General features: G+C 37.4%; 3 protein-coding genes across 3 annotated transcripts; 2 read left to right on the forward strand and 1 right to left on the reverse strand.

The window, feature by feature from the left end:
• Nucleotides 1–394: 394 nt before the first annotated feature.
• Nucleotides 395–3,866, forward strand: xcr1a.1 (chemokine (C motif) receptor 1a, duplicate 1). The gene is made up of 2 exons (XM_084723030.1): nucleotides 395–919; nucleotides 2,353–3,866. The coding sequence occupies exon 2, from the start codon at nucleotides 2,370–2,372 to the stop codon at nucleotides 3,423–3,425; it is 1,056 nt and encodes a 351-aa protein (XP_084579156.1). The 5' UTR covers nucleotides 395–919; nucleotides 2,353–2,369; the 3' UTR covers nucleotides 3,426–3,866.
• Nucleotides 3,867–8,188: 4,322 nt separating this feature from the next.
• On the forward strand, nucleotides 8,189–11,787 carry LOC146323886 (uncharacterized; the record flags this gene model as incomplete). Its single annotated transcript, XM_084723249.1, has 8 exons — nucleotides 8,189–9,130; nucleotides 9,253–9,384; nucleotides 9,629–9,712; nucleotides 9,837–9,928; nucleotides 10,028–10,086; nucleotides 11,096–11,266; nucleotides 11,371–11,396; nucleotides 11,537–11,787. Coding segments are annotated over 8 exons (1,623 nt in total), but the record flags the coding sequence as incomplete, so codon positions are not given.
• A 3,312-nt stretch (nucleotides 11,788–15,099) lies between these two features.
• LOC146323887 (torsin-1A-interacting protein 2-like) lies at nucleotides 15,100–23,544 on the reverse strand. Its single transcript, XM_084723035.1, has 8 exons — nucleotides 23,239–23,544; nucleotides 20,743–20,862; nucleotides 20,449–20,634; nucleotides 19,705–19,791; nucleotides 19,462–19,608; nucleotides 19,253–19,363; nucleotides 19,110–19,160; nucleotides 15,100–17,123 (listed from the first exon to the last, which is right to left on the reverse strand). Exons 1-8 carry the CDS (start codon nucleotides 23,309–23,311, stop codon nucleotides 16,336–16,338), a joined length of 1,563 nt encoding a protein of 520 aa, XP_084579161.1. The 5' UTR covers nucleotides 23,312–23,544; the 3' UTR covers nucleotides 15,100–16,335.
• Nucleotides 23,545–23,633: the final 89 nt, after the last annotated feature.

A 23,633-nucleotide genomic window follows, 5' to 3' on the forward strand; every position in this document is an offset into this window, starting at 1 on the left:
ATTTTCAATTTTTACATGAAAAATCAAGAAAAACAGAGCATTTTATTTTTCAAGTGAATGCATTCCACTTAGTTAGATTTTAGATATTAGGTATTAAAAGTCACTCAGCCTGTGCTCCTTCAAGTTTGAACTCTCCTTCTTTTTAATGCCCAAATCTTATGAAGGTGCAACTCTAAGTTGCTGGAGAACATCTGTGAAGTTTCATTTCTCATTTCTAACGTTTCATAAGGGGCAGCTTTGAGTATCAGTTATACAAAGTACAAAAACATATATCTTTTCCCTTCCTCTAATTTAATGAATGAGTTGATAGGGACCCCGTGTAATTAACATAAACATCAAAACTTAACTCTTATGTTTTCTATTGCATTGATATACCTGGAAGGTACTTTTCCTTCCTAGTCCCCGGTATCCCACCATGAAAGTAGTTTTGAACTGGTTCTACTGGTTTTATTTGATGTTGATACATTAAATTCTTAGTTCATCCCTGTTGAAACTGCTTTCAGCCACATCTCCCACCCTTCGTCAGACTGTTGTTATGGATACAGCTCAGTTGGTCATATTATAACAGGTGGTCATATAGATCAGGGCTCTACTATATATCTTCATGACATCTGAGCAAAATATATCTGCTGACGAGGGCCATGATATGTGGCTGAAAGTACTACAACTGTATAAGAAACATTAAAGCATTGAGTTGAGATTTTTTTTTTGATTTCATGACGGCAATGGCAATGTGCCTTCCCCAGAAGACCACAGGCCCAGGTGAACTGAGCTCATTATTGGGTAAAACACGTCAGGTATAGAAGAAATAGGAAGAGAGAACAAAATTCGTCACACCAGATTATTAAAGCTACTCGCTCTCTTTGGAGTAGACAGAAGGCACCACACCCAACAACACATCAGTCCCATCAAGCAAGAGGTAGGTCTCTTTTTTGGCTCTACAGTGCTTTATTGCTTTTTTTTTCTCATAGAAGGAGTTCCAGTGTAACCTGTCATGAAGTGCATCTTTCCTAGGAATCACTGTTGAAAGACCTTTGTTATTATTTCTGTTCTTACCCTCCTTGTCTCTGCTGGTTTGCATTAAACCAGTGGCCCCAACCTTTTTTCCCTCAGCCTTTTTTTATCATTGAGTAAACCAATGACACTGACATATTTTATGTATATCTCTTATTAAATTTAATGCATAACAAGGACAGTACAGAACAAATGATAGATGTTCAATGAGCCCAAAAAATGAACACAGTCACTGCAGACAATTTTTGGAAAGCGATTTGGATTAATTTTGAGCAGGTTATTTCCTGTGAATATTGCATCAGAGATTAGTTTTCCTGATATTTTAGGAACTTTTTATACAATTATCAGTCTGTATTATGTTTTTTTAACAATCACACACACTTTATAGGCTTCTTTTTTTGACAAATTCAGTATTTTTGTCTACCTGGCCACTGTTTTTCAGTTGTTATAACTGGGTATTTCACAAAGCAGGGTTGTTGGGCGGAGTGTGAAGGCTCTGTGAATTTGTTTAGTTGAGACATGATAGACATTGCCAGAATTAGTCCAAAGGCTATTTTTCCCCTGTATATTTTAGTAGGTCATCCTAACTAACTACTAACTCTGACATTTTTTTAAATTCTGCAGTGATTGAAGTGATTTGATTTTTTTTTATCTTATGTTTTAAATGCTTATTTCTACAGTAACTCAAGTGGTGTCAGAGTACTACAGTTGGCCTGTGACCAGCTATTTAAACAGTAGTGGTAATTTGAGAGTACAAATTATACACTCTAAGAAATAAGGGTTCCAGAAGGATTCTTCCTGAAGGGCTAAAATTCTTCTATCCAGAACTGTTTCTAAAGAACCCTTTTTTTTAAAGAATGGGCTTGTCCAGGGTTCTTTGTAAGACTAAGGGCTGCATTAAGAACACTTTTCATCAAGAGAACCCTTTAGGGAATAAAGAGTTGCTTGGGTTTTGCTGAACCCCCTTGGTGGGTTCTAAATAAACCCTTGGAATATTAAAAGTTTCTCAGTAGAACCTGGGTGGGTCCTTGATAACACAGAAGGTGGAACAGTTCTGGATAGAGTCCCCAGACAGAGTTCTGGGTGGAACCATTACACCATAGAAGAATTATTTGTAGAAACTCTCATAGGGCGCTCTAGGTGATACCTTTCACAGACGGTTCTAGGTATAACCCTTCATGTTGAGTTCTAGGTAGAACTTTCTGGAAGGGTTCCAAGTGGAACCATTATAGCACCCCAAGATAGTACAAACACTGAAATGACTCAAATAAATCACTTGGTGTCTAAGATGAAAATTACAACAGTAATGCACGTAGTAATTCTGTATTTCTTTTCTAGGATCCACTTTAACAGCAATGAATGACTATTTTGACCCCCAACATGTCCCTATGAATAATCGGACCAATGACAGCCTTTATGACTATGCCGAAGAAGGTGACTATGACGATGAAGTCTGTGAAAAACGTGATGTGGTCAGATTTGGATCCATCGCTGTCCCAGTGTTCTTCTCTGTCGTGTTCATACTGAGCCTCGTGGGAAACATCCTCGTCCTTGTGATCCTGGCTTTGTACGAAAACCTCAAGTCTCTCACCAACATTTTTATCCTCAACCTGGCCATCTCTGACCTCGTCTTCACTACTGGTCTTCCCTTCTGGGCGGTTTACCACATCTGGGGGTGGTTGTTTTCAGAGCACCTGTGCAAAATTGTGACTTTTGTCTTCTTCACCGGGTTTTACAGCAGTGTCCTCTTCCTCACCATCATGACCATCTACAGGTACCTAGCCGTGGTCCACCCGCTCTCGGACCTGAGCACACAGCGACTCAGCACTGGGATTTTTGTGTCCATCCTGCTGTGGATGATGAGCATTGGAGCAGCCATGCCGTCTCTGCTCTACAGCGCCCTCGTCCCAATCCACCACGAGGGTGAAGACTCCCTGGGCTGTGAGTACGAAACCACCCTGTTGAAAAGCATTGGCGTCTCCCAGCAGAATATTTTCTTCTTGCTTGCTTTTGCAATCATGGCTTTCTGTTACATTCAAATCCTGGGGAGAATCAGAAGAACAAGATCTCACACAAAGAACAGAGCAGTGAAGTTGGTATTCTGCATCGTGGCTGTGTTCTTCCTCGGCTGGGTGCCATATAATGTGGTCATCTTTCTGAGGCTTCTGTCCGACAATTTGGTTGCACCATTTAAACACTGTGAAACAAGTATCCAGCTCGACTATGCATTTTATGTGTGCAGGCTCATTGCATTCTCCCACTGCTGCCTGAACCCTGTTTTTTATGCATTTGTTGGTGTGAAGTTTAGGCGTCATTTGAAGTCAATGTTGCATCGAATGTTTATTCGCCAAAGTCCAGCTGAAGAACAGGAGATTAGAACACAACCCTTCTCACGTGGTTCAATGTACTAGTTGCTGTTCAAATCTATCATTTCCTTGCATTTTCTGTTGCACTACTAAGTTCAGTGTGCATTTGATCTCAGGAAAAATATAGGAATGGGTTCATATGCACCAGTAAACTCATTATTCACAATATTCAAATGAGACTTATGCTGTTTATTGCTGTGTGTGTGTGTCTGAGTTACACCTTTGTCATAATCATGGATATATATAAAACCAGAGGTGAATACAAATATTTTATTACTGTACATAAGTAAAGTTTTCATTTATTTTAACTTTATTTGAATTTTTCTTTTCTTTTTTGTACATTTTCAAAACATGCTCCTTTCTTTAGTTTTAATGCATTTTAAGCGGAATTGTAAGTACTTTTTTATTTTGCATCATTGCACCAACATCAAGATCGATTTCAACTGAAATGGATGAGATAGAAAAGATCGTTCCTTTGGTGTATCTATTAGTATCCATCAGTGCATATCACACGTAATGAGACAAAAACAGCATTACAAGATGAAAAAGGCATAAAGGGATGAAAAAAAATGTAAAAGATGTAACAAGACAAATGTGAGATGCATTGTCCATCTTTATTTATGTCCGTGGTCATAATATGTTACATGTATGGGATGTGAATTGTTACATAAAATTAGTTACTGACACTTTAAAAAGAGATTTTTGTGTTGTATTTTTCATTGACATGTAAAAATATAATTCATTTGTTCATTTAATTTAAAATAATTCCTAAATTATATTACTTTCATTTGTGTTAGCCTCAGTTTTCACATATTACTGATTTATTCTGTAAATTTTGTGCAATGTGTAATGCAATGAAGTTTGCTGCTGCAGCCCATAGAGTGTGTGCAGTACGCATTCATCCAAGTAATCTCATTACAGCAGTAAGTGGCTGTTTAGAGTGTAGAATAGAACTTAATGGATAATAATGTTAAACATTTCAAAAATACTCTGCCCTTTACCTGTCCTACTTGGTTAAATGCAATGTAAAAATATTTCCCTGCATTTAAATAAAAAACACAATGACATTTTTTAAACTGACATGTTGTTGTTGTTGTTTTTTATAATGAATAGCTATTTTCAACAATCTGCATAGATTTGTATCTATTAAATAGTAATAAAATATTTTTTTTTTCATTTCGTTTATTTTCTATGGTCAGGAACAGACATTTTACATATGGTCCAATCTTAAACGGGACAAATAGGACAGCAATCCAAGCACTCCGAAAAATAAGAGGTAACAAAAAGCCTTTATTGTAATGGTTAAATCACTTACAATGCCAACACTGTACGTCTTTGTCAGGCCTTTAAATAAACACAGGTGTAACCACACTTATACCAGCCAGTGGGAAGCAAGCACATAAATCACCACCCAGATAAATATAACAGTGAAAGACATGAAACAGAAACAACTGATATGAGAGAAAAAAAAACATTATCATGTGTCATAAATGAAGGATAAATGCCCATATAAATTGTAAATATATGAGAAAACCATTTTGTTCATGTGTGGAAGGCTTTTTCTACATAGGCCATAACAAAAGGTACTTAAGGCTTCCCCTGGTCAAGCATAAATATGCAGAATTAGGAACTGGAATTTCCTCACTTTAGTGAAATCCACAGTGCTAATGATTCTTTATATCGTGCATCAAGGACATTGAACACATTAACAAAGAATACAGAAACTTAACCAAAGGAAAGATTTTTGGATCCATCGACTGGATGTAGACTTCACATGTTTATTTGTTTAAGAATTGTTCTTGTAATGACTGGTTATTTTTCTTTGATTGATGCTGTCAACAATAATAAATTGAAGTAATACTTCATTTTGCTAGACCCCTCAACTTACCCTCATTTTTACTAGAAAAATAAAAGACTGATTGAAGCACTAAAGCCTAGTACTTGTTGTAATTGTTGTACTTATAAGTAAGCCACCTGACCGCTTTGAATTATGTTTTTATATTTCTTTTTTATTTGCTCTGAAGTAAGTCTGTTTTATGACCGACTGGTGCATTATTCTAAATGTAACCATATAAAAAAGAGACAGCTGCACGTGCATGTATATAATTTAATACATTGATTAGAATGGATTAAATTATATATTTCTCTCCCAAGTCAGTTTGACACCATCGGGTGCAGCTGAAAGAATAAGGCTAAAACTCATGCACACCGTAAGAGCAGCCTACATCTAAGCTGCACAATAATTTAATTGAATACACAAATGTAATTCTAATCAGATCGACTCATGCTCTAATGATGGAGCAGTGACATTTTAAGGCCTTGTGTCCAAAGTGTTTTTTTTTCCTGCTGAAAACATCAGGCACCCTTGTGAAAACACCCAGCTGTGAGCACAGAAATCAGTTAATTCTAGACAAGACCAAAAAAGGTTGTATAGTTAGCAGTGACTGTTTGCACCTGTTGCGACTGGGTAATTTTTTTGCCTATCAGGCATTTGTATAATGTGCTCTGAAAAGACTCTAATACTGCAATGAGCCATACTTGGCACACGTCTGAGGTATTATTCAAGGAAATGTTTTTCACTGGAACCAAGATACAGGTCTCATAAGAGATAAACTGTACTTGGATTTATTATTTTAGCTGTGTGTGGGCGGGTTCAGCTGAGCATTTAGATTAACTTCCTGATTCACAACACTGAGTTGTTGCCCTGCTCTCTAACACAGACTGCATACCTAACTGTCTGTCCGAGGATCCGTTGCTGTAAAAACATTTCTAAGGTTTCTTGGGTTTTTCTTAAGGAGACTTAGCAGCAGTTTTAAACTTAACTTATGGTTTCATAGTGTTGGGTGCTGAGCACAAATACTTCATTCCAAGGTAAGATAAAAAGTTTTTCCTATGTTTGTATATTTCATTATTTCCTACAGAGGTCTTAAAAATGCTATGATCCAGGTTTAAATTTGAATTTAATTTCTAAACAAGATTTACTCATATATGTCATATTTTGAGTGATTTTGAGAGTGAAAGTCTTTGTGTTGGTGCTGCCTCCTGGCAAACTAACAAATCAAACAATGCCTATAAGATTAAAGGGCTGACTTTACATCCACATTGGGCGAACAATGAATTGTAGCTCTGCTTTGTTCAAAAAACTGGGACAGTGTGTCATGATGTCCACTCCCTAAAAGGGGTTATTAATCCCCAGACACTGGATGCTTATAAAGAAAGCTGAAAAAGACACATTCAAATTTTGTTTTATGGCATTTACCGGTGGCACTGCACACTTGTTTTTCAGATGTGGCTGTGGAGTTTGATTGGCCTTAGCATCATTACAAAGGTGCATGGGTATTCAAGTGGTGGCTTCCCACAGTCGTGTGAATCAATGTTACCCGAACATCCGAGAAAAGGGGTAAACCTTCCTCCTCAGAGTGGTGTCCCACCATTTGATATTGAAGTTGAGGAGGTCATCCATGGACAGCCTTTGACAGGTAAACAGACTATTGGGTACCTTTTCTTGAAAGCTTATCTATCACTATCGATTTCAGAAGAGAATTAGGGCCACATGTGAAAATTTAATTTTAAGTGGATGGAGCTTCTGGGTCCGAATAGTGAAGTCAATGTGGAAGTGCCATAAACCTGCATTTTTTTCTAATGGCCAGCAGGGGGCAATTCCCGTTAGATTGTATTGAGTTGTGTATATAAAAATCATCCTACTTCTCACTTAACGCATGACCTCAGTCAATGGTTTCCAAATGAGTTTATGGTCTCAATCTGTAGTTTCAAGTCTTCTTTAATACTGCATGATGTTCATTTTGTAAATTGTGGTCCATTTTAGAGTAAAATGATGAGAAATCAGGGAATGCTTTATCAGTTGCTACTAAGATCCTGTTCCTATACCTATTTCTCATTTAAAATGTTTTCAGAAACATAATCCTGGCGGCCAGGTCATGTCAACAAGAGAACCCAAGATCTGCGACACTCGAGAGATTTGTTTTGTTATTTCCTCTGTGTGATTTTCCTGGCTGGATGTCAGACAGGAGATTGACAACATAGACAAGCCTAGCACATAGGAAACAGGAAATGAGAACATTTGCCAAGGTTAAACTGGGTACCAAGCTTGTTCAACTGTTATTGGAGCACAGAGTGAAACGAGGCGGGGCTTAGGATGTGTCAATTCTGTCTCAAATTCTTCATGTGTACCTAATCCACGTCTGTATTTGATCTTGGACATTCACTAAGTGCAACACTACTATGTCTGTCTTCATTTTCTGTTGCTCTGCGTTTGCCCTGATGAATCTTCAAATCATTTTCCAGTTTCCCTCAAAAGCAATACAGCAAGATTCATGGGATTTATGTTGGAGGCTCGAAAGAAAAACATAGTGGGCAAAAGCTGTCCTGTTGGAAAATTTATCCTGCTTGACCCCAGTCAGACTGAATACCTGTCATGTTCTTTAACAGGATGTCAGAGCTCTGAGGTAGGATTTGTGGTGAATGCATTTAATTGAGCAACTCTTACTTTAAATCTTAATTTTAATTAACACTGTACATGAATTTGAAGCTGAAATTCAAGGTCAAAGCCTCATCAGGCTTTGGATGTAATGCCTTACTTTTGTCTCTCTCCTCAGGCAGTTACTCAAACAAAAAATTCCATAAAGGATATGATCAAAGTTAACTGGACAGCACAGGGAGAAGAAGTAGACACTATTACTTTCAGGTATTCATACACTTTGACTGACTTCCAAAAGTCCAAAATAATTTTGACCAGGCTCAGTTTCTTTTTTAAATATTGCAATGTGGAGCAATAGAATTTACATTAACATCTCATCTGTGCCTGTCTGGTATGTTTCAGAGCCACATTTCTTCAGTCTTACAGCGTATTCTGGAAACCAGTGGAAAAGAATGTATCTTTAATTCTAACCACTACATCACCACCAACAACAACAACAACAACTCAATCAAGCACTACAATAAGTACCACAGTGCCAAGTACTACAAATCCAAGTAATACAACAAGTACTACAGTGACAAGTACTACAAATCCAAGTAATACAACAAGTACTACAGTGACAAGTACTAAAAATCCAAGTAGTACAACTCCTACTCCTAGAAAACATCCGGACGACCCTACAGTGGCAAGTACTACAGCATGTACTACAGCACCAAGCACTACAAATACAAGTAGTACAACAAGTACTACAGGACCAAGTGCTACAAATCCAAGTACTAAAACAAGTTCTACAGTGCCAAGTACTACAAATCCAAGTAGTACAACAAGTACTACAGTACCAAGTACTAAAAATCCAAGTAGTACAACAAGTTCTACAGTGCCAAATACTACAAATCCAAGTAGTACTACAGTACCAAGTACTACAAATCCAAGTAGTACAACAAGTACTACAGTGAGAAGTGTTATAAATACTGCAAATCCAAGTAATACAACAAGTACTACAGTGTCAAGTACTACAAGTACTGCAAAGGCACATACCACTACAAGTACCACAGTGACAAATACTACAAGCACTACAAAGCCAAGTGCAAAAACAAGTTCTGCAGTACAGAGTGTTACAAATCCAAGTAGTACAACAGGTACTACAGTGCCAAGTGCTACAAGCACTGCTAAGTCAAGTACAGCAGAATGGAGCATGACAAATTTATCCCGGAACACAAAGGTGGATTTGATTGATTGTTTTCTGACATTGTGCAGAAATCTATCTATACATTTCAAATGTTTTATTTACTCAACTCTTCATTGTTTCTCTGTCTTGTTTCTTTAGCTGCTGACAGTTGTTACACTGATGGATATCGACCTTTTTATTGACTGCGTGAAACAGGTATGCTAGTTATAAAGTCATGTTACGTAGTAAATACCATTGCAGAGTAGTCTCAGCAAAGCTGTAGCATAGCAAGATGCTGTTATCAAAAAGACTTATCTCACTCTTCCTTTCTTCAGGAATCAGACATAATATACAAGGCCACTAGAACCGACAACCACTTTTCTCGTTGTGGAATTAAGGTATGGCATGAGTTCTGGGGGCTAGTGTTGTCATAGCAACTGTGTCTAGATCTTCTCATCCCCTTTAAATGTATTTTTTTTATGTAAAAGACCATTGCCAATTAGGCTATAAATGCTAAATGGCATTTGCATTTTCAGACAGTATCCTGTAGTTATCTATGTGTGCTTTTAAAACAAACAATGACTGAATATTAAGTATTCTGACTGATTAAGATAATAAATGTGCAATGTATTTCTTTTGTAGGCATCAAAGATATTGTGTTGTGTGCTTTGCGCAGCAATTAAAATATCAGTCCTGGTCTTGCTTCGTGAGGATGATTACATCGGAGTGAGTAATAATAAGAGGTGCACAACATTTGTCTATATCAACGTCCAAACTCCAGAATTGTTCCAGGTTATTTTTAATGGGTGTTTCTGTATGTGCGTCTCCTTCTCTGTGTGTGTGTGTTCAGGTCACGCTGACTGCTCTTGTGTGTGTGGCGTTAGTGATTAGTATCATAGACCTGGTAATCAACTGCCTGCCCATTGAACCCAGTCATGAACTGTAAGTTCAACAGTTTTTTTTCTGCCTGAATATTTGACTTGATTCTTAAATCAACACTTGGTGCACAGCTGTTTTTGTTTCTCTTGTGCTTGGTTCTAGAAAGGACATCTTTGACTATGCTGACCAAGTGTGTTCTGTTATCCACATGACTTTTTCATGTAAGATATATTTCATTTTAATCTTCACTATTATAAACTTTACTGCATTCATTTTGCTCTGTGAAAAGATCTGTTTGATGTATTTGAAGAAATACTTTGGTATTTTGTTAATATGCTTATTAGCATTGTTTAAAAGAACCCCTCCAGTGAAAGTTAAGTTTTAACCTTGTTATTTTGTTTTTAACTTTGTTACTATGTCCACATAGTGTTTGTCATGTGTTACAAGACAAGTCAGGAATGAAATAAGTAGTAAACACCATGTCTAAACCCCATCACTGCCACCACAACCACCACCCAGTGCATGAAACAGGGAAATTTGACCCCCCTCCAAAAATTGTGATCCATGGGCAGATGTTCAAGACTCATACTTTTCTGTCATCCATCTCTTGTCTCTGTTAACATTAGGATTTCTAGCTGTTTTATTGAGTACAGTATTGGGATGAGATTAAAGGATTAGGTGATAGTGCCTGTGGGAAAAAAGATGAGAAGATTGATAACACACCTGTCGAGTATATAAATGGCTACAGCCGGCAACTGGTTAGCTTAGCACAAAAACTGGAAACAGAGGAAAATACTTAGCCTGTTTCTGTCCAAAGGTAACAAAATCCACTGACTGGCACCATAAAATTTCACAAATTAACATTATATATCTTGTCAGTTACAGCTCCAGGTCAAGAAACATAACCCAAAACTGCAAACTGGCACTTGATTTCTGTATGGATTAAACAAATGAGATATAATGTGTTAATTAATAAACATTAGAAGTGAGTTTTGGACAGAGCCTGGCTAATTCTGTCTGTTTTAAGTTAAGGCTAAGGCTGCTGGCCATAGCTGTATATTTACCCAACAAATATGAGAGTGGTATTTATCTTCTTATCTGGCCAAGAAGTCAAATAAGCAGATTTCCAAAAATGATAAGACTACCAATGTCACAGCCTGCAACTCTTCAGATACTTTACATTGCCTGTTTATTTCTCTGTTTTAATTTCCAAATCTGTTTTACACACAGTTGCTGCCGTCTTTGTTGGTGTTTTGAAGATTGAAGACTTAACAAAGAAGAGGAAAGACTCTTGGCTTGTGAAAGTGATGATTATTTACGCAGTGTTCATTTTCCTGTCTGCAAATAGGACCAATGTATTTAATTGTTATGAAAATGCAATACTGGGGACAAACAAGACAGGTGAATGACTTGTTGTATAATGTTGCTTGAATATAATATGCATAAAATAAACTATGGAATATTATGAAGAAGAAAATAATATTGGTCATTATTTTCTGTTACAGGTGCTTCAGAAAGATCCAGGACAAAGGTGAGTGGCTGTTCACATCAAGACAATATAACATGTTTATATTGTCATGGCAATTATAGAATACACACCGGAACAAATCATGTATCACAGTAAAAAGTAAGTTCATGTCTGTGTTTCACCACTGCACCTTTGCATTTCAGAAGAAGCTCAATGCAGGCCAAGTGTGTGTTATTGCTGTCTCAGTAATCCTCTTCATTGGAACCCTGTGCTTCAATGTGGCCGTCATTGTCAGGGCATGGGAAAAACAGGAAAAGTAGGCCAGTGTATGAAGATGTGCTGGTGCTTTGCTTGCGTGTGATTCACAGATGTCTTTCAGTTTAATATATTTAATCTGTTTAGTACGTTATCACATGATTCGAATTTTTAGAAAACGATATAATAACAAGCAATCAACAAACAAAGAACAATTCAATTTTATTACAAATATTGTCTCTTCTAAAGGTCATTAAGATATATGTTGATAATGTGACGTTTTGTTTCCCTTTCTGTTGCCTCATGAGCTGTAAATACTGCACCTGCTGCCCCCAATCTCAAAATAACATTGAAGCTATACTGTGAAAGAAAAAAAAAGAATCAAAGTCAAATCTTTGAGTTTTGACATAAACTAAACAAAGTTTTGTTGACCTATGATCTTTTGTTGAGATCATTTACTTTGCTTCTTAACTTACTTTGCTCACCATGAACCTGTGAACCTGACTTGTCATTATTTGTGAGCTTGAAAATTAAATGGTTGCAAATTTAAAATATAGTTAATAAATGGGGTCATAACAGCTCTCACGAGTCATGTCTATATCTCTGTATCTCCTTGTGCCAGGCACAACCAGTCATGTGTCAGGAAATGTTTTAGTGGTGTGATCATCTCCACAGTGAGTAACTGTATGGAAAGTGCTTTCCTTATGAAAAAATAAGCCTCGCTATACTGAAGGTATTCATAAGAATATCTGGAAAAGAATAAAAAGGAAACCAAATGTGGAAATGTGTCAAGCATGGCAAACATTTCCTCTTGTGCTTCCCTCATGACTCAGCCTGTTGTTGCCTCAAGAGAAAATCTGAGGTCAAGGAAATGGTCAGAGGGAGAGAGAGAGAGAGAGAGAGAGACAGAGAGAACTTTCTCATATTTATAAATGCTGATGTGATGATATATGGCCCTGAATTCTCAGTCATAATATGATTCATGAATGATATTAATTTTTAGGATTCTCTGGAAGGGGGAAACCTTCAGCTGTCCACATTCAGGTAAATTATTCAGCAAATGATTACAATAAAGTTGTGCCATATGGAGGCACACCTATTAACCACTCAACCACAGATTAAACTTGCCAACTTCCTTGTTTCTGAGCACAACAATCTCAACATAGCGATGTCTCCACAGTCCTTTTCACTTTAATGTGCCTTCTCAACAAAAGCACAGGAAACAATTTAGTTTTTTTTTCACAGTTGAGTTCCAAATAGATAGATAAAAGATGTGTAGACATGATAGACAGTGTCTGTAAGCATGCATCAGTCATGAAAGAATCATTTGAACTCTACTGCTTCATAATTTGAGCCCATAGTTGATAGTTAATTATCTTCATACCCCTTTATCACTTAGTAAATGATTGAACTCCTGCTGTGTTATAAATGTATTTGGTTTGATACCACTTTTTCATGGCCAAGACTGATACTGATTGGGCAATCTTGATTATCTGCTGATATACTGCTTTCCCCCTCTCTTAAACAACAACACTGAAACAAAATTTCTACTCCTATGAAAGGAAGAAGTTTAAGCCCACATTAAATCTTTTGAAACATGTCTTTGATATTTTTCAGTCCATGGTCCCCTTGGCTGACAGGGGGACGGAGCAGGGACCCCCAACTACATATATTTCATTGAATATTTTTGGGTCTTCTCTTGCTTGCGCTCACCTATAGCTGCTATAGCTGCTAGGCTAGCAGCAGTTATAGCATTTTTTAATTTTTGTTAGCCTAATCCTCTGCAATTTCGTCAGTGATTTCTAAGGTGGGTCTGTCAGAGTCTCTTTCTAATGAAGTTATGAGCCATGTCCATCCACGTGGCTCACAACAGTGTTAGTAAACTTGGTATAATAATTCAGCTAATTGACCAGCAGCGAAATAGTTCCCTTGTTATGTTTAGGTGCTGCACAGTGAGTTAGCTAGTTCACCTGATTGCAGATTCATGGGAAGCCTTTTGTCAGTGTTGTGTGATTTTTTTTGTTTGTTTTGTTTTGTTTTGTTTTGTGACTTAAGTTTTTATTATGTTTTTGTCTTTACAATACAAGAACAAACCACCTCCAGCCATAAAAAAAACAAAAACAAAAGAGCAGTGGGCACAATGACCCAACAGAAACACAACAAATACAACAAAACAAAACAGGAAACCCAAGGAAGTGTTGGTGTGACTGAAGTAGGAACTTCAGCATAAAGGTTTGTCCAATGTCCACTGTACCACTGTTGCATGAGGGATTATAATTCCTAAACACTGAAATAGTGTCCATATTATAATGTCTATATGCTCACTTGTTAAGCGCCATCACCACATCACCCTACGTACTTCAAAAAATCATAAATGCTGCAGGTTATGAAAAAAAAAATCCATATACATATATATATATACAGAAACAGTGGAAATGGAAATGAGCCTGTCATGTAATGAGTGGAATTGCAGAAATTTTCCCCATTTATCATTATAGTTCTCTGCCTCATTCATCAGACTGTATGATATTTTCTCAAACGCTGCCACCTTACCTAGATCTGAGACCCATTCCTGAAATAAAGGGCCCACTGCATCTTTCCACTTCCTCTTTATTATGTGTTTTCCAATCATGACGCTTGTCTGGACCCAGTTAGCTAAAGGTTTTGCCATGTGGCTGATAGCTTTAGGGTTCCCTAGTATGTGTAGTTCGGGACAGAGTTTGTAGTCTATCCCTGCTATCTCGGAAATATAATTATGAATCCTGGTCCAAAAGGCCTGTACCTTTGGGCATGACCACAGAGCATGAACTAGAGCCCCTGTCACCCTGTTACATCTCCAGCAATCTGGGGTGTCTTTCAGCCCTAATCTAAATAACCAGTTTTTTTGTTGTTTCTTTTTTAACTTTATCTGTCCTAATAATAGGCTTGAATCACGTTAATGTGTATTTTCATACATATTTTAATCACTGAAAAAAATACAAAACTGAAAAATGATAATCAAACAGTAACTTGCAGTAACTCAGAGGACACCCTGCTGAAGAATCATGATTTAAACTTTTTCACACTGAATTTTTAGCAGCATTTGTGATCGCCAATGAAATTTCAATAAAATGCATAAATACAAAAATCTGTTTTACTTTTTCTTCTTTGAGCTTGAAATAACAGCATGTTGCTCAAAGTTTAGTTAAGCATTTACTTGATAGTTAAATTGATTCAGCCATCCCTAAAATTTATACAGAACTTGCTGGTTCCAAGCGAGAAAAATACTTTTTATAGTTTCCTTGATGCCAAAGCTGAATTTACACTTACAATGTTGCAACACCTTCACCATCACTTTAACACTTATCAGCAAAAGCAGGTTAGTATTCTTGTCTACATAACTAGTAGAGAAGTGGCCAAATATTCTCCAGCTGTTGGTTATAAAGTCAAATGTTACTCAAGGACAACATCTCTCTACTACTGTTCCCGAAACTAAGTACACAGAGATGAAGCACAACCGTGGGTTAGACAATTATCTCTTGTAGATATCAAAATAATCTTTATTGAAAATGTACACTTATTCATATGAGCAAAACAAAATTCATCTCAGAATGATAACATAAGAGGAATGAGTGATATGACAAGAAAGAAAACTTTTGTAATTTAAATATATTTTTGCAAGAAACCTTGTTTGGGTTGTGAAGATACAGTAATCAAATGATTGATGGATGTTCAAATATAATTTGTTTAAGGCACATTTTGTGATTTGCTGACTAATATTTAATCAAAATATTCTTAGAAATTCAAATCACTAGATGAGAACCTGTATGTTTCAAAGCTGACAACATCATAAGTACATTTCAGTGGTTTCTTGACAACAGGAGCAAAGAACAAACCTTTTAATATCCAATATACGGTCTATATATTTACAGCTACTAAAAAATATTCCAATCTAGAAAAGAGACAATGTATCACAAATATACATGTTCAAAAAACAAAGAATATAAAATATTCATCTTAATAAAAAGCCAGCACTCTTGATAAGATAGATAATTAAAGCAAAATCAAACATTTTTAGTGCAAAACCAAACAAATTGTGTACACAAGAGAATGGAAAGAAGGGAAACACATCTCCAGAACAGAAACGTAAGCCTTCAGTCATCTGGGAGACTTGATACAGAAAAAGAACACGAGTCTTCACTTAAACACAAAGATGTTCACAGAAAATGAAACATTTTTTGTTAGTTACAAAGAAGGAGCCAGTGTAAATCCATGCTGACCATTCATAGAAAAGCACCAAAAACTCTTCTTACATTGGGAAATGTCTGTTATAAATAAGTGCTGTCGAAAAAATTTATGGTACAGAAATAGGAGAAAACTAATTTATCATCTTGTACATTGTACGCAAAAGCTGCATGAAAATATGCATTTTATACCCCACTTTGGGAGTGGAACGATGGTGCAACATCACTGTTACATCCATGCAAAAGCCTGTACATGTACATATATGTAAAAACTCAGTGCTGGACATCTTTGTGAGCATTCAAACTGGATCATCAACACTGGACTTCAGCTTCAGTACAGCTGTATCTCTGACAGTGAGAGATTAATACAACCTTCAAACATTTTAACTCACGTCAATATGTGAAATATAACAGCACGCGTTATATTTACGTTACTTCTCATCACACTACAAAGGTCCTGCAGAATGTCAGGAAGGATCTGGTACCTGGTATCCTGATTTCTCCTTTGACGCCAGCTTGGCTCATCAGCATCCGTTCTGCTCTATTTCATCTTCAGTCACCACAGGCAGGATGAGATGGGAGATGCGGCTCCACAGTCCCCCGAATTTGTCAGCGTCCATCTCATTGAAACTGGCTTCGTGGCTGGAGGCCACCAGCCTTTCCTGGAGATAGTCGTGCACCATCTCCTCCACCTCCTTCAGACTTTGCTCATCCCTGACCTCATCTTGAGGCAGTAGCACAGTAAACAACAAGAACACCTGCTTGTAGGCAGCGTTCTCATGGTCACAGTAGCGATAAAAAATGATGGTGGAGCCCGGAGGCAGCTCTTCAAAGCGGTGAATGACAGCCACAGGTTGGTCTCCTACAAAAGCTGCTTGCAGCTGGCTGTCTATGTCAAACTTCACCTCATCACTGACATGGCCGGCTTTGCTGGCTCCATCAATATGGAGGACAGAGCGATTGAGGGCGGATGAGAACGAGGCGGCCAGCTGCTGAGCCAGGCAACGCATCGTCTTCTCAGCTGTAGGGCCAGCGGTTAAGATGAGACTGACCGGCTCTGTGGGCTGGGCTGTTTTGAGATGCTTCTCCAAGTGGATCTTGCTCCTCTTCCACAACTCATTCCGCTGTCTGGGGAACAGAGTCTGAAGACGAGTAAAGTTATCTGCAAACTTCTCTAACTGTACAGCTCTGGATGGATGCTCTCCAACATCTGCTATCCTTTGCAGTACAGGAATGAGCTTATATGCCAGCAAGACGGCAGAAGTAATGAGCAGCACTGAGAGAACCAAACACCAGAAACACCACATGAACCCTGAAAGGACATAAGACAGTTCACATATACAACCCCAAATCCATAAAAGCAGGGATGCTACGTAAAATGTAAATAAAAACAGAATGCAATGATTTTCAAATAATTTTTGACCTGTATTCACTGGGACTCACTACAAAGACAAGATAATTAATGTTCAAACTGATATTTGTATTGTTTTTTGTATCTATACACTCATTATTACCATCAGCCATAAGCCCGGAGGGGATCATGCAATCGTTTGCTTGCGTGTGTGAGCATATCTAATAGGGTTAGGCGACTGGACGAATATATCACCAACTGCTGGCTGATGGTGGCCGGCTGGAAAATTTGAACGCATTGCCCAACCCTAATATCTAATAGGATAAAATGATGAGGTGATGACATTTGATATCCAAAGGATAAATACCACTGTGATATCATACTGTTCAACTCTCTATCAGTCCTCTGTACTCCACTGTAAAAACAGTCTCTAAGACAGCATGTTTCTGATGAAATGATGAAATGATTCACTTGAACCATGCATGACTTGATGACTTTCATTTTGCCAAAAAAAACAAAACAACAAAACCAAAAAAAACAATAAAACAATACACTTAACTTTTATTATATTCCTCCAAAGTTACAGGTCAATATAGCAGTAAATTCCACATTAAATTCCTTTTAAAGTCTTCACAACATACACCATTTGAGTCTGGACAGACACTGATGAAAATTGTAACTTGATTGGTTGGTGGAGACATACAACTGCGAGACAGTAATTCTATTTTTTGACACCTCTCTTTCAAAAGGCTATTCACAACTAACTTCACACTCTTCTTAACCGTCCACAATGGGGTGCAAGTGATCAACAGCTGCTTCAGTCTGAAATATTGTTTCAGCTCAGGACAATGTATGTGGGGGTCACGTTAATGTTGGAAGAACTTTACAAATATCTGCTGTTGCACCTAGCAGCTGTGGTGGCATTGCAGTGCTTTACCATCTGTTGCCTGATGGGGACTCTAGACTAGAGAGTTCACTCCTCTAGTTCTGAATTTGATGCCTGCAACATGTTCAAAACAAGTTGGGACAGGGGCAACAAAAAAACTGGCATCCTCAAAAGGCTCAGTCATTCACAACAAAGGATGTGGCAAAGTTCAGCACTTTGTGAAACACTGCATGGGTAGATAGTCTAACAGTTTAAGAACAATGTTTCTCGGCACAAACCTACAATAAATTTAAGGACTTCGCCATTTACAATCCACGGTATCATTAAAAGATTTAGAGAATCTGGAGCAATCTCTACACATAAAGGGCCAGGCCAAAAAACCAACACTGAATGCCTGTGACCTTTCAGCTCCTCTGGTGACACTTTGGGAATAGTATATATTGGGAAAAGTCAAGACTCCACCATGCAAAGTGAAATATGTCATCAAGTCAAATATGCTGCCATCCAGATAACATCTTTTTCAGGGATGCCCCTGATTATTTCCGCAAGATAATGCCAAGACATATTCTGCATGTGTTGCAGCGTGGCTTCGTAGTAAAAGAGACTGGGTTCTAGACTGACCTGCCTGCAGTCCACACCTGTCTCTCAATGAAAATGTGTGGTGCATTATGAAGCACAAAATACAATTATGATAACCACAGACTGTTGAGCAACTGAAGTCGTATATCAAGCAAGAATGGGAAAGAATTTTCCTTTCAAAACTTCAACAATTAATGTTCTCAGTTCCCATTCGTTAACTGAGTGTTCCTTAAAGAAAAGGTGATGTAAACATAACCCTGTCACAATGTTTTTGGAACATGTTGCAGGAATCAAATTTTAAGTTTTATCAGTGCGAACATTAAATATGTTGTCTTTGTAATGTATTCAATAGAATATAGGTAGAAAAGGATTCGCAAATCATTGTATTTTATTTTTATTTATTTGGGTTGTAGCACATCAAATAATATAAAACAGACATCTTTGAATGTAAAGATAATGTAATCAAAATAAATATGGCTTACCTCTAGAGGATTTTGCAGAGCTGGTCTTGGTGACAGAAGTTTTCTTTATCCCTTTTAAAAGAGAATAATTCATGAAATCAATGTCAAAAATGACTACATTAGATGTTGCTATGGACTGTAATAATCAGTTGAAGCTACAATACCTGTTTCTTCCTGCTGGTCACTAACTTTTTGTTTTAGAATGTTATTCACAGGTCGTTGCCTTGTGTAGGATCCCTCTGAGACTTGGAAATGGTGGTTAACTGTCGGCATGCCTAAAGATGACGCAGAATTTATTACTGTAAAAATCTGATAACTTTTAAACAGGTGCTCAATGCAATTTTCTTGACAAAAATTAAAATATCTACAATACCAGAGCTCCTGGCTTTGGCCTTCATCGTCGTTAAGTACTCCTGCTTGCTGGTGATCTTACCAGGTGGCACAACAGGTCTTGATGCTGGTAATCTGATATGCGTGACAGACTTGGTGGGGGTTACAGGTGCTTTTATTGATGGTTTTCCTGAAAACAAACAAGCCAGATTAGGACAACTGTATCATCCTCCCTTTGATGTAATCATTGCTCTGTAAAATTAAGCTATATAACCATATTTCCCACCTATCTTGGCTTCTTGTATAGCACGACTGGATATGAAGCACTTATCGAGCACAACACGAGGGGAATAATTCACATCTCCAAGGGCATCTGATTCAGACAAAGGGAAAAACTTAATAAAAAAAACTGCTAAACTGCCTATGTTTTGATTTGATGGTAATGTGAGTTCTAATGAGTCAGAGGTCAGTAATATCATAGTAAAACAACCAGAGTACACCTGCAAAAGGAAGCCACATTTATCATGCATAAGATGATGCATTAAAGCACACACACACGGCCATGTCATTTTCAGCCAAATACAAAAGGCCCTATATGACATCAGAATTAAAAACTAGAATAACAAATTAATTAATTATTAATTTAATAATATCTGGTGGAAACACACCTGCTGTGTTCTAATAACATTGTATTATTTACCAAAATCACAAGGCAATGAGGTCTAACCTTAACTAGTGCTGAAACAATTGGTTGATCAGTCAATTATACAACAATTTATCAACAATTCTGATCATCTTTAAAGTCAATGTATTAAGCAATAATGCCAAAAAAATGGCTGGTTATAGCTTCTCAAGTGAGAGAATTTGCTGCCTTTATGTGTTTATGTCATTATTACCTACTATTATTTTTTGATTAAACAAGCAATATAAAGATGTTATTTTGTGTTCAGGAAAAAAATATTTTTTAGTTTTTAAAGCTATTATCAAATTAAAAATGGACTACATGGTCAATTAGGTGCAGAATTGAAACCTTGGAATCTTTTTGGTTGATGAGTGTCATTAGAGGAATCCTGTTCAATATCCATTTCCTGGTCTTCATTTTTCTCATCTTCCAAATCTTCATCTGGCTCCTGAGCATCCATATCAAAGTCATTCCCATCACCACTGCCGCTGACTTCTCCTGCGGCCTCCAGCCGTGTCTTTTTGCTAGGGGACTCTGTTAAGGAGGAGATAAAAGTTTTGTTTTTTTAATACGACCTTGAATACAGACAGAGGGTTAACTGTTGTTGTCTATAGGCAAAAACTGTTAACTGAAGCATCCTACCTCCATCCTCTGAGTCATTCTCCACATCTCTGGAACCATTGACAGCTGCAATAGGAGCTTGATTTCCTCCCACCTTTCTGGTCCTCTTTAAAGGACCCCTAACGTCTGGCTCAATCAGTACTATGTAAAGAGCAGAAAGAAAATATTATCTAGTGAGTTAGTGTAACACACTAGTTAAATAAGATGCTTGATGTTAATGTAGGGCTGGGCTGTATGACAAAATTTTCATATCATGGTTTTTTAAAAATCATATTGTTTCAAGGTATTTGACAGTATTTTTTTTTTCATGCAAGAGTGTTCTTACCCACATTTTCTTCTAATGAGAAAAGAATTGCTGCAGTTGATTGGCTTTAAATCCCATGCTAATTGGCACCAGAAATACTAGTCGTTTAAAATATTTATCAATATTTCACTAATGCATAATGCTAGTTATCTGTTGCCACTAAGATTTTATGCAGCTGCCCCAATCGCCCTGGCAACGCCGGATGTTTATATCAGCAAAGTCGGACAGATGAATGTAGACTGTGACAGAATAAGATGATATATATTCACTCTACTGGAGAAACATGTGACCACATTAAGCACAGACATGGACATAAACCTGCAAGCAGAGCTGCTGCTGCTGCTACTAGCACTGCTAACATTAGCCACACTGTATGTCAGGCTGGCAGCTAACATTAGCTCTGGATCCTTTACCTGCAGACATTGTGACCCTCTTCAGTCTGAAAAGGTGAAGCGTTTAGTGAGTTGTTGTCATGTTTTGTACATTAATATGTAAGGTTTGTACTGCAGAGCACAAAGTAGCGCACATTTCAGCGGCATTTAAAGTACGATTTGGCGATTGTAGACTGTGATTAACGGCTTCAGTGACAAGTCAGGAAATGTGAAAAAGAAATTTCAGTTCTGTAGATTGTACAGATGATTTTTTTAAGTTTGGACAGCAAAATGTCTAGTAATTTAGATTTGTTGTAATAAGTCACAGCCACTCAAAAAGTTATTACCAAAATTCATGTACCGACTGAGTCGTGACCCAATATCATGCAAAACAATTTTTGTACAAACCATGCAGCCAATTACAAGATATAAACTTTTCACAGTTGTGGAGCCCCCTAGTGGTGATAAACGATGCGCTTTAAGACTGTAGCTTAGTGAACATTCCTTAAGATGCGTCTGAATTTTTATGTTGATATCTCATTGCGTTCAGGAGTTATTACACATTTTTGAAAATCTGCCCATAATTGACCCATAAAATCCAAACGGACTGACAAATCAAAGACTGTATTTGATGCTGACTCATTTTTTCACTGACTGGCCCAATGGTCTGAGACGAGTTTGCAAACAAGTTTTTGGTAAAATTGAGAAAAGGTCATAAAAGTTTACATTTTTAAAGCAGAAGACTAATTGAGCAAAGATGCAGATGTAGTGAACGATTAAAATGGTGAAAGAATTTTGAGTTTAGGGTAAGCCTTTTCAAGATACTTGCAAAAGCCTAAACTTGATTGTTACCGCACCACCTTGAGGTCAATGAGTGTCATTTTTGTTACCTGAGTAGTGGGTGGAATTTGCAAGCCCGGACAAATTATTTTATTAGTGAAAAAGAAGAAGAAGAAAAAGAAGAAGAGGAATCTTGTCAAAAACAATAGGGGGCCACAAGAAATGCTGCTTGGACCCCTAAATATAGAGGACGTTTTAGTCTTTGACAATTTGGTCAAATTTCAACAAATTTCACTGAAAAATTATTCAAATCAACATTATTTGTTGAGGTTTGTATCACAAAAACATGCGTTCTTATATCTCTAGAACAAGATTTGTAGGCCAGGACATCTCCGCAACACCACACTACTTCATTATAATGCCGTTTTGTGACACATTTTTCCTTTATTGAAACGTTACAGCTTCTGCGATTTGGACATTGCACTTGGCCACTTTGCAGTTTTGATAATATTTCGATTAATTTCCACTAATTGAGACTGAGTCAATTGCCTTCACAGTGTTTTCTATTAGTAAATCTTGCCTCTGTAAAACACCCCAAAATTGAAAACCACTCAAGACCATAACTGAGGCTACACTGAACTGAAAACAAACATTAAAAAAGAACTTGAAACTATTAGGTAATAAATAAGAAAATCAATAATACATTAATACATTAATTAATATTTTAAAAAATATACTATAACTCTTGTCCTGACCTGACTAAAGCTTGTCAAAGGGGCGCGGTTTGGCGCAGCAGCCAAGTAGTATGTCGGCTTTCGAAAGTGAAAGCATGGATATCCAACGATTAAAAGGTAAAGGATGCATTTCTTGTCTTATTCGGGTCCGCAGCAAATATTTATGAGGGCTGCCAATGACCAACGGGTCGCTCTTGGAGAACCTCCACTCTGACAGACTCAGCGAACATGAATTAAATCAAAGATTCAACGGATAAACTTTGAGTGAGCTACAGTCAATTAGCTTCGGGGGCTAACCTAGCTAACCGCCAACAGTCGATCTGTTCACCTTTACGTGATGATTGCCTTGTCGATCGTCTCAGTGAGCGGGTCTCCATTTTTTCAGAGGCTCTGGAATCCATTTGACCACCAAAAACTAAAGCGATGCCAAAAACACCAATTAAACAATACGACGAAACATCGTGTTCACAGACAGAACTGACTTCCTGTAATTGTTAGGGGAAACATTTTGTGACTGGACGTCACATACAGAAACACTAAACTATGGTCGTGTCTAGAAGGGATCCCCAGACCCACCAATGATCTCGCGAGATTGATCATGGTAACAGTAAACCCCCACCTTAATCAATTGTTTTTGTTCCGAAACCTAAGATTATCTTAACTACAACTGTGTCGCATTATGAAAAAACAAATACTTCGCACAACGGACGTACACAATTTAGG

This window comes from Lutjanus erythropterus, chromosome 7, assembly GCF_056507025.1.
Source record: "Lutjanus erythropterus isolate fLutEry1 chromosome 7, fLutEry1.hap2, whole genome shotgun sequence".
Classification (NCBI taxonomy): domain Eukaryota; kingdom Metazoa; phylum Chordata; class Actinopteri; order Lutjaniformes; family Lutjanidae; genus Lutjanus; species Lutjanus erythropterus.